General features: G+C 39.8%; 1 protein-coding gene across 1 annotated transcript in view; it reads right to left on the bottom strand.

The window, feature by feature from the left end:
* Positions 1-2,734: 2,734 nt before the first annotated feature.
* Positions 2,735-12,673, bottom strand: part of URI1 (URI1, prefoldin-like chaperone) — a 37,465-nt gene continuing 27,526 nt past the window's right edge. The window contains exons 7-11 of the mRNA XM_010010516.1: positions 9,275-9,455; positions 8,414-8,681; positions 7,720-7,862; positions 5,786-6,044; positions 2,735-3,527 (exon numbers count right to left, since the gene is read on the bottom strand). Coding sequence (XP_010008818.1) covers positions 3,339-3,527; positions 5,786-6,044; positions 7,720-7,862; positions 8,414-8,681; positions 9,275-9,455 — 1,040 coding nt within the window. The 3' untranslated portion in view covers positions 2,735-3,338. The remainder of the gene's footprint in view (positions 3,528-5,785; positions 6,045-7,719; positions 7,863-8,413; positions 8,682-9,274; positions 9,456-12,673) is intronic.

Genomic DNA, 12,673 nt, shown 5'->3' with positions numbered 1-12,673 from the left:
CCTGCTGAGGACACACAAAACCTCTCAGGATACACCGGGAAGAATCAAGCCTCCTTCTTCAGTGGCGCTCCCTGGCACACACGTTGCTATTCGGCAGCAGGAAAAGCCATCAAGGGTGTTTCAGAAATAGAATAAACTGTGCCCTTATTACTACTGAAGTGAATACAACCTCTAACTGCAGTACTGGGAGGAAAAGATGCTCATATCAACAGATACTAATTTACCACAAGGAACCCTACATGCCTCAAATCTGGGGCACCATTGCTTCATCCTGGTGGTTGCCTCATCCATGCGTTGGTGGTCACCTGCATTCACTTGTTGGCTTCAGTGTTACATGATAAGCAGGTTTTCAGTCCTCACTGAGTCAGGCCTTCACATGACTGGTTTTTTTTTACTCTTTAGATTTTCATCTACTTTGGTAGATTTCATTTTTGTTCAGCATTTGCAAACATTCTGTAAGAACCCTGCAGCCATCTCTTCTTGCTCTAGGCACTGCACAGTGAATCTAGTTGTAAAGCCCAATGAAGAGCTTGAAGATGAAACATCATTCCAGGCTGCAAACCCTCTGACAAGTAAATATACTGCAGAAAGGGCACAGACACATTCAGGCTCCCTATTAGGGAAAACACTCATGTGCTTAGTTTTAAGCATGTGGTTAAATCCATTCTTCTTTGCAAAATCTTTGCGACATAAGCACATGCCAAAGTGCATTCCTGAGTAAGGATGCTTCCCTGAACCGAGGCCATAATTCATTAAAACTCAAGGTGCATTTATCCTACTTTTTCCCGTGAGCGTGGATTTGAAAAAAGGGGAGGTGGGGGGAGAAGAAAACAAAGAATTAATTTTGATTTGAAACTGATGTACGGTGACAAGGGGCATTTGGTTTTGTTGAAGTAACTAGAAGTGGGAAGTATTTCAGAAGATATCTAAATAAATCTTTTTAAAGGGTTTTTTTTTCCCTCTCTTTCTCTCCTTCTCCCTCTAATTACCCATGTCTGGTAGTCTTGGATCTCAACCCCTTGTTATTTAAAATACATATTCATGGAACTATATTTTACAGTTGCACTGTTCTGGTTACAAAATAGCTTCTACTTTTCTAGGACATAATTTCATTTTGTTTAGCCAAGAATTCATTAAAGAAGCTATAAATAACCTCCTTTAAATATTTAGCCATGAATAGAGGGTGGACTGGCATTGATGGCTTATTTTAGTACTAATGCAATATGCCTTAAAAAAAAAAAAGAATCCGCATTTGAGCGTGAATCAAGTTAATCATTAACACTTTCACTGCGATCCTCAGGATCTGCTTACAAGGGAGGTTGCCCCTTCCCAGCCGAGCTCTGGGTACTACTTCAGTTCTTTCAGCAAGCCATGGTTTGCTCTGTCCCATGAGAGGACACAGCCCTGCAGCGCTGGGGGCTGCTCCCCAGGCAGGGACCCGGCTACCAGCCCCTTCTCACCCTCCTGCTGCCCAGCACCTTCTACCACCTTCCCAAACATGCAGCAGAGAATCAGAGTTAGATGGAGATGGTCTTTTGCAAAGGGCATCTTAAGAGAAGTCCCAGTGCCTCCACCTCCCCTGTAAGAAGAAAGAGACAAAAAAAGGACAAAAATGTGGGAATTGATGATGCTGTGTTAATATCCTATGTGCTGTGAGGAGGTGTTCAAGGCCAGGCTGATGTGGTTCTGCGCAATCTAATCTAGCTGAAGTTGTCCCTGCTCATTGTAAGGGGGCTGGACTAGATGACCTCTGAAGGTACTTCCAAGCCAAACTATTCTGGATTCTATGATTTTGGAGCAGAGGTGCAATTATTTTAGGGAAGATAAGAAAATGGCAGCAGATGATGCCGCCCTCATGGATTGCTGAGGTTTGAAGAACCAGATGCTGGTGGCTCTGAGGCTGCCCCTTCGTAAAGCCACAGAATCACAGGCAAAAGCAAAGCCTCCCTTACACCTCCCCAGCCTTTTTGCTTCACTTCTTAGGCTGAGGTTTAATGATGTCAGCTGGAGAGTAACATCAGTTTAAAGTACTCCAGCTCCACATGCCCTCTGCTAATGTTTTCCCTTGTTTTCCTTGCTCAACACATTACCCCTCTAACTGTGCTGATACAGACAAGCTGACAAAGAGATTAGGAAACTCACCAGCTTCAAAAAAAACCCCACACACAGCTATTGATAAAAGCAAACCCAGTAGTGTGGGTTTTAAACCCAGCTCTGTCACCTATTATCATTCAAGAGTTGGCTCTGAACAAAGCTGTGTCAGCATGAGGGAGGGGATGGCAAGAAGACAGGACGGAGCTGCTGGGCAGGGACTCCTGAAGCCAGGATTGTTCTCAGTTGTGAGAAGGATACACCAGGATACATGAAACTGTACCCCAAGTGCTGCAGCGTTGCTGCATTTTGAAATAAAGTTGAAGCATTAAGACATTTTTCCTTCGTGCTGACTCCCTCTGGGCATTCCCAAGACAATTACAATGTTTTCTGAGTATACAAAAGAAGTAGGAGATTTTGTAATCAGTGTCGGAGTTTATGCTTCTCTCCTTAAGAGCGTTCAATTTCCATGCACATTCTTTAGCAGGAGGTTAAAACACAATGGCAGAAGAGAATGGACTGCTTTTATGTCCATGTGGTAGTAAACACTTCAAGCTAGAAATGCAAGTTCAAAATGAAAAGCTCTCTGTGTTCTTTCCAAATCAGTAGTAAAGCAACAAAGAAACACAAAACTTTCACAGCTTTTTTACTGAAAATTTAATTTTACAAAATACCCTTTTCCATCAAAGAAACTTCCCTGCAATGTACATGAACCCAGTGTTTTATAGATCTGTACAGTGAGATACCAGAGAGGTTTGAAAGAAGGAAAAAAACTTTCAGCAGACATCTAGTTGCAAAACCTACAGCAATGTGAATACAAGTGTGTCTTAAAATGCTAAAGAAAGTAATGCAATATAACTGGTGAATCTATTTGAAATGTTAAAAGTTTCCTTAAAATGGTCCATATGGTATGTAGAACATCACAGCTGGCACTAAACTGCCTGTATTTAGGCTAAAACACAAAAACAATGTATGTAAGGAACAGTTTTCTGAAAAAGAACCCAAGTGCTGTTCTCATAAGGCAAACATACACAAAGGTGCTGACAGCACACAGGGAAACTCACCAATTGAGATGAAAACTCAAGTGTTCAAACACTGAACCTTTTTAAGCTTGCCAGTAAACATTTCAAGGATAACCGATGCCAAACTAACAAGAGGACACCCTTTTAGCGAGCAAGGTGTCACACATACAGTCCTACACAGTCTCAACAAATATGCCCAGATATATCTGGTTGCCTGGGCAGGACCTAGCTCGGCTGCTGCATCCTGGCAGCTTTGAACTTTGAAATCCTCTTTGGAGGTTCTTCTGATGCTTCGGACAAGACTTCATCTGATTTCCACTCCAGAATGGTAGGCAGGACAGGGTGAGCAATGACTGGGTGTGGTATTAAAGAAGGAGACAAAGGCTCCTTTTCAATAACAGTTCCGGAAAATGCCTACAACAGAGGAGAATACTCAAAATGAGCTAATAAAATGCAAATGTGAAGCTATGCCCATAAGGTCATTACCCTATATTAGCCTGATTAGGATTGTTATTTCTCTTAATAGAAAGTAAAGAAATGTCTTTAAATCAATGACCATTCCTTGCATAAGTAACCAGATTGCAATTAACCTCAAAATACAGCTTGTTCAAAGATGACTGAATGAAAGACAGTGTCTTAAAAGTACTACTTCATCTCATTCCTACCACATAAGTGACCTAAAAATTTGCTTCCTCACTGACACATGCTCAAGAAATAAAACAGCTGATGTAATATATAGCTTCATTTTGAGTAAGGAACGTAGAGACTTTGCAAAGTTGGAGCATGTCAGCCTTTCCACCATACGTCACATTTTATGACTTAGTATCTTCTAATTGCATCAAGCTGACACACTGCATACAAATTGGCTAGCACATATTTTGTTTGTTCTTTCCTCCTTACCAAATATGATCAAAAAATGGTGAAAGCAATTTATACTTAAGAGAAAGGCAAACTTGCCTCCAACTATTTCTTTCAACTTGACTCTATAAAAGGTCTAATAAAAACATTTAATGTTTACAAATTATAATTTATATGCAGTCAATTATAGGACTTAATCCTTTTTAACTTAGCTAAGAAATGATTCTTGGAAAATCTTGGGATAAAAGCAGCTTGGAACTACTTTTTCTAAAAATATTTAAGAACAAATCAACCTGCTATGTACTGAAAACAGAAAATTCAGAATGCCTAAGGACCAGTGGAAGCAGTTTACGTCCAAAGTTTGATGCTCAGACTGGGCACAAAGGAATGCACACCAGATTCATTAACTATGCTTAGTTCTGCTTCTTCATAACTCAGTTACCAAGAAAAACAAAGCAAAACAAACCAGCCATTCTTTTCTTGCAGGACCTGCAAAAAAGCAGTGGGATTTTGTTTTCTGCTCCAGTAGCCAAAGTCTGCCTAAAGCTGTGCCTGTACACAACTGCCTTGTTCTAACACCATGTTCGTTTTCAGAAACAGGTAAGCAGAATGGTGGTAAAATCAGAAGCAAAAGGAAGAAAGTTAGTGTGTTGCAAACATATTTCAAACACCCACAAAACCAACCAAAACCACAGCAATGGTGTTTAAGAAAGCATGTCTAACTGGAGTGACTTGCTCTCTCTCCTTAAGTTACTTAACACATTACACTGTAGAGAATAATCATGCCATATTCAAAAAATGGACTGAGTGTAGTTGGATGTTTTATAATAATATAGCAAATATATTCCAGAAAGTCTAGAACATGAAGTGCTAACTCTACCGATGGATCCTCCACCATCGATCACATCCTGCCTGGATTCATCTGTAGGTGTTCGTATGAAAAGTGATGATAAACAATAGTGTTTATGAGGAACTCATTTCTTGTAGAATTTTTTTTTTTTTTTTTTAAAATAGAGTTTACATTGAACTTGCTCATTGCATTGGAAATTACTGAACACTCTGTTTCATCTTGTTTGAAAAGAATTAGTGTAAGTTCTTACACAATAAAAATGAAGAATGCTCTGCCCTGGATTTCAGAGCAGCAGCTACATTTAATTCTTGTATTCACAGTCACTAAAGCAACTGTACATTTTCCCTTATATTGTAGAGTCTCTTTTCCTTTACAATGAAGCCCCGAACTTTCCAAACATGTGAAAATAGACTTGTTTGGGATCACTAATGGCCCTAATCTGGAATAGGAAGAGTAGAGGTGCAGTGCTTCTTTCCACAGGGCAATTCCTGTGTCTTTGGCAAGTCCAAGTAACTCTGCTGGTAGTTGTGTCTATTAATACTTAAAAACACCACCTGGAAACTAGCTGTGCAATACAGGCTGCAGAGAATCAACTCTCCCTTCTCATCAACTATGAAGCAGAGATTTATTTTTTTTTTTTAAATCCTGCTGTATATCCTGCAGGGACATTTTCAGGATGACCCAGTAGACAAGACACTGGTTTCAGTCACTCCAGCAAATGACTACTTTGTCAAATCCCCATGGAAGAGCTTCAGGTCGTGGGGAAGCCCCTGACTCGTATCCTCCCTTCTGCCCCCAGGATGCCTATGACAGAACTTGTCACCCCATAATGTCCTTCTGAGGCAAATTAGGTAGGAGTTAGAAAATTATTTTACAGAAATCAAACTGATGGTATAGACAACTACAGTCATTAAATTTCTTGTTTTATCCCTGCCAATGATCAATAATTAATTAAAAACTGTACCTCGGCTGTCCCTGAAGAGGGAGGAAGCTTTTTTGGTGGCTGCTGTTGCCCCTCCTCCTCCTCCTCCTCCAGTATGCCTTCGCTGTTGTCACTCTGAGTGGCTTCATCATAGCTAGTACTCCTCTGAACTCCTCGTCTGTCATCAAACTCAGCAGCACTGTTCTCACTGGTATCGCTACAAACACTGTTCTCTCTGCTTCGAGACTTCAAAATTGATTTACGAGGGACATACTCTCCATTCACAACATCAACAAAGACTCTATAAAGGAAAATGTTAGCTTTAATAAACCATTTCAGGATCAGATGACAAAGTTACAGTGATCTTGCTTTGTCTTTTGTACAAATTAATTATGATGTGCTTTTCCAACTTTTTTGCTGCAGAATTACAATACTGTGCTTTCAGAGGCATTTTATTTACGAACATACAAGAATCAATTCTGAGGAGCAAACACTGTTATGTCCTTTATTCAAGCATTAAGTTCGTACACTCTTCCAGCAGAAAACGTATAGCTCTTTGAAAAGTGTTAGGAAACAGAATAGTGTGAGTTATCCAAGTTAGAAAAAAGGTAAACTAGACAATTGTCAGGGTTGTTTCAGTGAAGAGAAACAGAAGATCACAATGACTGAAGGTTTTCTAGAATGAAGTCCTTGTCAGGTGTAGAATATAAAAACAAATACTTGAAACATTCATTGCACATGGGAAGGATGAAGCTTGTTCCTGACAAGTGCCATACTCTCCTGCTTTCAGTCAGAGAAAAAAAAAAAAAGGAAAAAATAAGCTTTTAAGATCAGATCAACACGAAGACACTTTTCAAGTATTATCAAACTGTAAAGTGATAAAGAGGCCTCTTCCTACAGTAGATAAAGAGGCCTCTTCCTACAGTACTCCATCTCCATGACTTAAAGAAGTCAAGGGTGCGTGGAGGAGAAAGAGTGGCATTAGAAGACGGTGCCAATTTTTTCAAACTCATGAAGGAGAAGCCTGATGACTGGACGGGTTTTAAGGCTGTTTCTTAACAGCTTTATTCATCAGGCACTCCTGGGAACACTTGCATCTCCCTACAGAAATTGGGGTTCCTTTGCAGAGCTCTGGGAGAGCACCCTGTAAGAACCCTCTACCTCATCTTCAGGCCCAGTAGCTCTAATTACAGAAAGGGTTTTAAGTTCTCCCACTTTCTGACACGTTTTTTAAGATATTTATGTTCCTGAATACGAATGCAGTGTGTTTTTCACAATCACTTAATCAAACTATCTAATGGTGTCTGTGTGTATCTTTACAAACCTAAATACTTCGTTTAACTCTCTTGCTACCTTAGTTTTGCATTTTATAGAGTCCTCTAAGCCCAACAGCATTTCTCAGGCTTTCTTGACTGCGGGTGTTTTACAGGTGAGCCCTTATGTTTACAAAGAATAGAGACAGGCATGGACTAAAGTCAGGGAGAGCAAATGCAAGAGAAACTATGCCAGCAGAGACTTGAGTATATTCTGAAGATACTGGAAGAAAGAGACAAAAACTAGCAATTAGTAACTGAGAAAGGAGTATTAAAAGGGATAGGTCTGGTCCATTATGCTTGAAAACAAATACAGAAGCAAAAGATGTGGAATTAGCCAGAAGATATAACATCACTGCTGTATCCCTTTACCCAGATGATTTGTACTGACAAATTTACCTCCATTTCAGAAGGTCTGAAAAAGTAGATGACTGATGAACTGCTAGTTGGAAAAGGCAATTTTAAGCTTAAAAATGTTTTACGGATATTGAAAGAGCAGCAACCATACAGAAGCCACAAACTTTCATTTTTAAGTAGTAAACTCAGTTCCAGCTGTTTCTTTCAGGAAACAGTAGGCTCTGTTTCGTACTATAGGTGAACAGAAATGAAAAGAGAAAGTCTGCAGAGGGGAAAGCTCACGCGCCAATGCTATGAATCACACACCGGTAAATGTCTGCTGGCGTTTTGATGTTAGGCAGCTCTGGAGTTGCATGGCCATTGCCACTGCTGTTCTTCCGTTTACGCTTGGCCTCTTCTTTCTTTTCACTGAATTTCAAAGTAGTATTTTTTCCTGTGTTTATTCTTACCTGAAAATTGAACACAAAGGATGGTCTAGACCATAAAATCAACAATCACTAGGCTGCAAATCAACTGACTTCTGACATTCTCCTATCCAAGCAGCTGGGAACTATGAAGCATAGATAAGTTAAACAAACGTATGAATGGTAACATTCCTAGTGTGAACTGTTTACCACTTGCCCTAGGCTGGGGCATTTCTTTGCACTAATACGGACAGATTTTGCATATAATATAGAAAATCTGCTTGCTCAAGCTCTGCTCAACAGCTGAATTGTCCAACAGTTAATTTAAAGTCTAGTAAAAAGTAATTTTAGAAACTCCTAGACAGGATACTACCTTTCCAGAAGCCAGGACAGCAAGCATACCTTTGAAGATCATTTTTTTAATACCATATTTGATACTGAAGGATTTAAACAGTGGGTTTCAAGCATTTGAAAAAAATCCAAAATGTCACCTACAGTTACCATTCTACATTATCTAAAATTTTCTACCTTATAGACATGGTATATATGTTTTATACAATCTCCTGAGAAAAAGATAAATATAATGAAGTACAAACCCTTTTAGGTTCAACAGTGTGAGAGAAAAAAATAGTTGGAACAGAGTTATCTCCAACATCTATATCGTCTTCATCATCACTGTGATAATAAGTAGAGCCATTAAGTTGGCCACCAAACAAGTCTGAATTTGTTACTTGTTTGTGGAAGTTGCCCTGAGTAATACAGTCTTCTGTTCTGTATGTCCCATTCAGATCTGTCCTCTTATCTTCTTTCTCCTCTTCAGAGGAGCTTGCATCTTCTCCATTTGTCTCAACTGTATCAGGCACTCTATGAAATGAAAAATACCCAAGTGAATTGAGGCAATTCATGCTCTTGAGATAAAAAGGCATACAAAATCATGAACAAGCCTGTGTGATATTTTCTTCAGCCAGGTACCGTATTTTTAGCCAGACTGTGGAAGTTTTTTTACAATCTTTAAGAATGACTATGTCCTTCCCATATCAACTAGAAATACCAAAACTGACATTCCGGCTAATGATATATGTATTGCTTTAGGATCAGAACAGATCTCAGGATGTCGTTAAATACTAAATGTGTCAACTCCTACATTGTAAATGTAGCATTCTTCTAGGCTGTGGGAAACGGATTTTACTTCCCCCTTTTTCATCATCCTAAAGAAAAAATACTATACTGCTGGACTGCCATAGTTGCACAACAGAGGCAGGTTTTAGCACCTTTGGCCTTGCAGTGCACGCTTTCTTCACTTTTCACCCTTCTTCCACCTATTATAATTTTACCTGCATTTAATTAATAGCCTATCAGCTATTTGCACTCACGGCAAGATCCTTTGTGTACAAATATAATCACACGCCTGTAGCTTTCTGAGCTCCAAACCTGACAGCATTACTGCAGCACTATACCTGTCGAGTTCACCGAGTAGCTCTTCCTGTCTCTCGAGCTCTTCTAAGCGGGCCCACAGTTCCTCCTCTGACTGAAAACGGCCCACGGATTTTGTGTCATTTCCATTCACTGGAAAATCCACCTCAAAAACATTTGATACTTTTGGCTTTGAGTGAGGTTTGTGAGCAGTTCTGTATTTTCCTGCGTAACAAAAAATAAGATGCAATTACTAAAGCAATTGACAAAAAAAAAAACAAAAACAAACAACAAAAAACCCCAAACAAACCCCCAAACATCAGGGGTTGGGAAAAACCCACAAAGGAATTAAGGGATATGAGCAGAACATTTTCCATTTCAAATTATTGTTTAACTGTTTAAGTGAAACTGTCAATGAACCAGAGCACAAGCACAGGATAATAGTCTAATAGTCTCCGGATGTTAAGAGACATACCGAGGCAAAGCAGAGATGTTTATTGACAAAGCAGGAGACACTGATCCTATGACACTTTTATTACAACGTGGCGTTTTTTACCTCTTGTGCCAAACACGAGACTTTGATGTGCTCTGATAGAAACCAGCATGTGAACGTGACATTTGCTCACCGCCCCATTAACAGCAACATTTTATTTACCAGGAAAACAAATCTAGTTTGCTCATTTTGGGCAAAGTTACCTATATTTAAAGAGCAGAGCCTTTTTGGTTTTGGTTGTATTTTTTTAACTTTACAGTGAAGATCATTAAAAACGATCCCCAGAGTCATATGGATAATCTGATCAAAATCTAGTCATAACGAATCACTTATTTTGGTGAAAAAGACCCACTCTGAAAGGCATGGAAAAACCTGCCTTTCAGAAATAATACATATATATCCATTTAAAGCTTCAAAGGTCACCCAAGATACACACTTGTGAGTAAACAGTAGTCACCAACACATTCTTGCTGGCATATAAAAGCTTTGCTACCCAGTAAAACAGTGCATCCACTGAGGATGGGGAATACTTTTTACCATTTGAGTGCTGTCTAGCACATAGGGAACAAACCACCTGCCAACAATACTAATGCTTTAGCCCTGTCTGTGTGAAGGGCAAGACTGCTCTTTCAATCCTCCTTCTCCCAGAGACTGGCAGCTCCTGGGGCATCGCCTCTATCTGCACGGTCCCAGGCAGCTTCCCAAGAGAAATTCCCACTCTCTGCCTATCAGCACCCACACACAACATCCGTACCTCTATGCAGAAGGGACGACCCTTCCCCTTCCATCCCTGCCAAAAATACACCCAACATTTTGTCTGTACAGCGGGATTCCAGTATCTCTGTGGGGCTTTATGAAACTCTGTTTTGAGCATCTAATCAACAGTAATACAGTGCCCTTGTTATTCAGCATCCTTCAAGTTTTAGAATCTTAACTATTTGTATGGCCATTTTTTTTTTTTATTTTAAGGACTTGTGGCTTAAAGATATCCTTATTCAAATACATCAGCTTATACTTTAATCCTGAGTTAAACACAAATTCAATAGCAACATTAAAAAGCAAACAGGTGACTGTAAGTAATGTTAGAATGTGTATCCCCTACTCTTCCACGGGATAGCATTTTTCATCATCTCATTAAGAAAAGACTGAAAAGTACTTTATTGAGATTTGAATATAAATTGAGGTAAGCCAAGCAATCAGAGTAGCTTGGGAGAATTTCATTTGATATAATTACAAAATTAATAAATAAAATTTGGAAGGATTAGTTAACAATCTATTTCAATTTGATTTTCAGATTATGCCCTCCCAATTTCTTTCTGTTACACTTCAGTGTTAATCACTGACTTGACTACCAAGGTAAGCATGTGGCTTCTTGAACACCAGCAAGTGCTTCAATGTGCCAGTGGTTTTCCCTCCTCATTCTAACAAACCTATCCATTACAAACCAGGTCAGATCTCAAAGACAACAGAAGATAACCACTTGCTGCTTCAATATCCTCTGTGCTCACTCACTGCCACTACAAAGCACCACCATTAACTTCATACACTAACAAAAAACCATGAAATATTAAAATCCAGAGTGGAGAGTCAGCAATAAACTAATGAGATGCTCAGGATACTTGCCCTTGTCTTCCTCAGAGACACAACCCATTTCCACGTGAACAAAACCAATTCCTAGGCTGCTGAAGCCCAGGCTGCCCCAAAATAATCGCCAAGTTATTCTTTTAGTTACTTCTCTCTCAGTCTCATTAGAGACTGGTGCTGGTAGAGAACGTACGTAATTCCCACTTACAGACTTTCAGCAAAAATTAGGATGACTTCAGAAGACAGTGATGATGACGAAAGTTTAGGATGCAATAAAGCTGCACAAAGATTGACCTGGTATCCATAGCATGCTGCTCTATTAACACTGTTAAAATGGGATCCATTTCCCAGAATGTTACTCATCCTATTTTGCAATGACATCTACCCAGAGTAGACCCCTGTGGTGGTATAACCCCAGCCAGCAATTAAGTACCATGCAGCCACTCGCTCACTCTCCCCTGCCTTCAATGAGATAGGGAAGAGAACAGGAAGAAGGTAAAACCCATGCTTTGAGAGAAGAACAGTTTAGTAACTGAAATAAAGTAAAATACAATAAGAGTAACAGTAATGGTATTAATACAAGGAAATATATAGAGATAAAAATAAAAGCCAAAAATCCACAAGTGATACACAACTGCTCACTGCCTGCTGACTGATGCCCAGCCCATCTCCAAGCAACAACTGGGGGCTCCTGGCCAACTCCCCCCTGTTTCTGTACTGCGCATAATGCTCTGTGGTACAGAATACCCTTTTGCTCAGTTTGGGTCAGGTGTCCTGTCTCTGCTCCCTCCCAGCTTCTTGTGCCCCTCCTCAATGACAGAGCATGACACTGAAAAGTCCTTGATCAGGGTAAGCGCTACTTAAAACAACTAAAACATCGGTGTGTTATCAGCACTTGTTCTCAGACTAAAGCCAAAACACAGCACCGCACCAGCTACCAGGAAGAAAATTAACTCTATCCCAGACAAAACCACAACACCCCCTTAGTCAGCCTTGGCATATAAAGAATATTGTGATTTATTCCAGAAAAATGGAATGTTGAACTGCCCAGCTTAGGCCTCTGCAAATCACAAAGTACTACTCCTTCTCAAAATGTCCAAGTGATGCTATTTTCAGACTGCAAAATTACTTCTTCTTCCAACTTTGCCCGAGTCTTTTCTATCAAGCACCACTTCAGATGGCACAGAAATTATCTAATTCCTCAGCACAACTATCTTTGTTTCCCAGGGTCCTCTCCAGAAACCTTCAGGAAGTATCTGCTTCAGTACACTGGCAAGACATGCATGCTGCGATTGTTTTCACATTTGATTCACTGACAGTAGTGGAAAGCCCCAGTGGATGACAACATTTACATTGTCCATCTACG

The sequence above is a fragment of the Nestor notabilis genome, unplaced genomic scaffold (genome assembly GCF_000696875.1).
Source record: "Nestor notabilis isolate BGI_N333 unplaced genomic scaffold, ASM69687v1 scaffold23622, whole genome shotgun sequence".
NCBI classification, from domain to species: Eukaryota; Metazoa; Chordata; class Aves; order Psittaciformes; family Psittacidae; genus Nestor; species Nestor notabilis.
The sequence above is the reverse complement of the archived record's forward strand: the minus strand, read 5'-3'. Positions and strand labels throughout refer to the sequence as shown.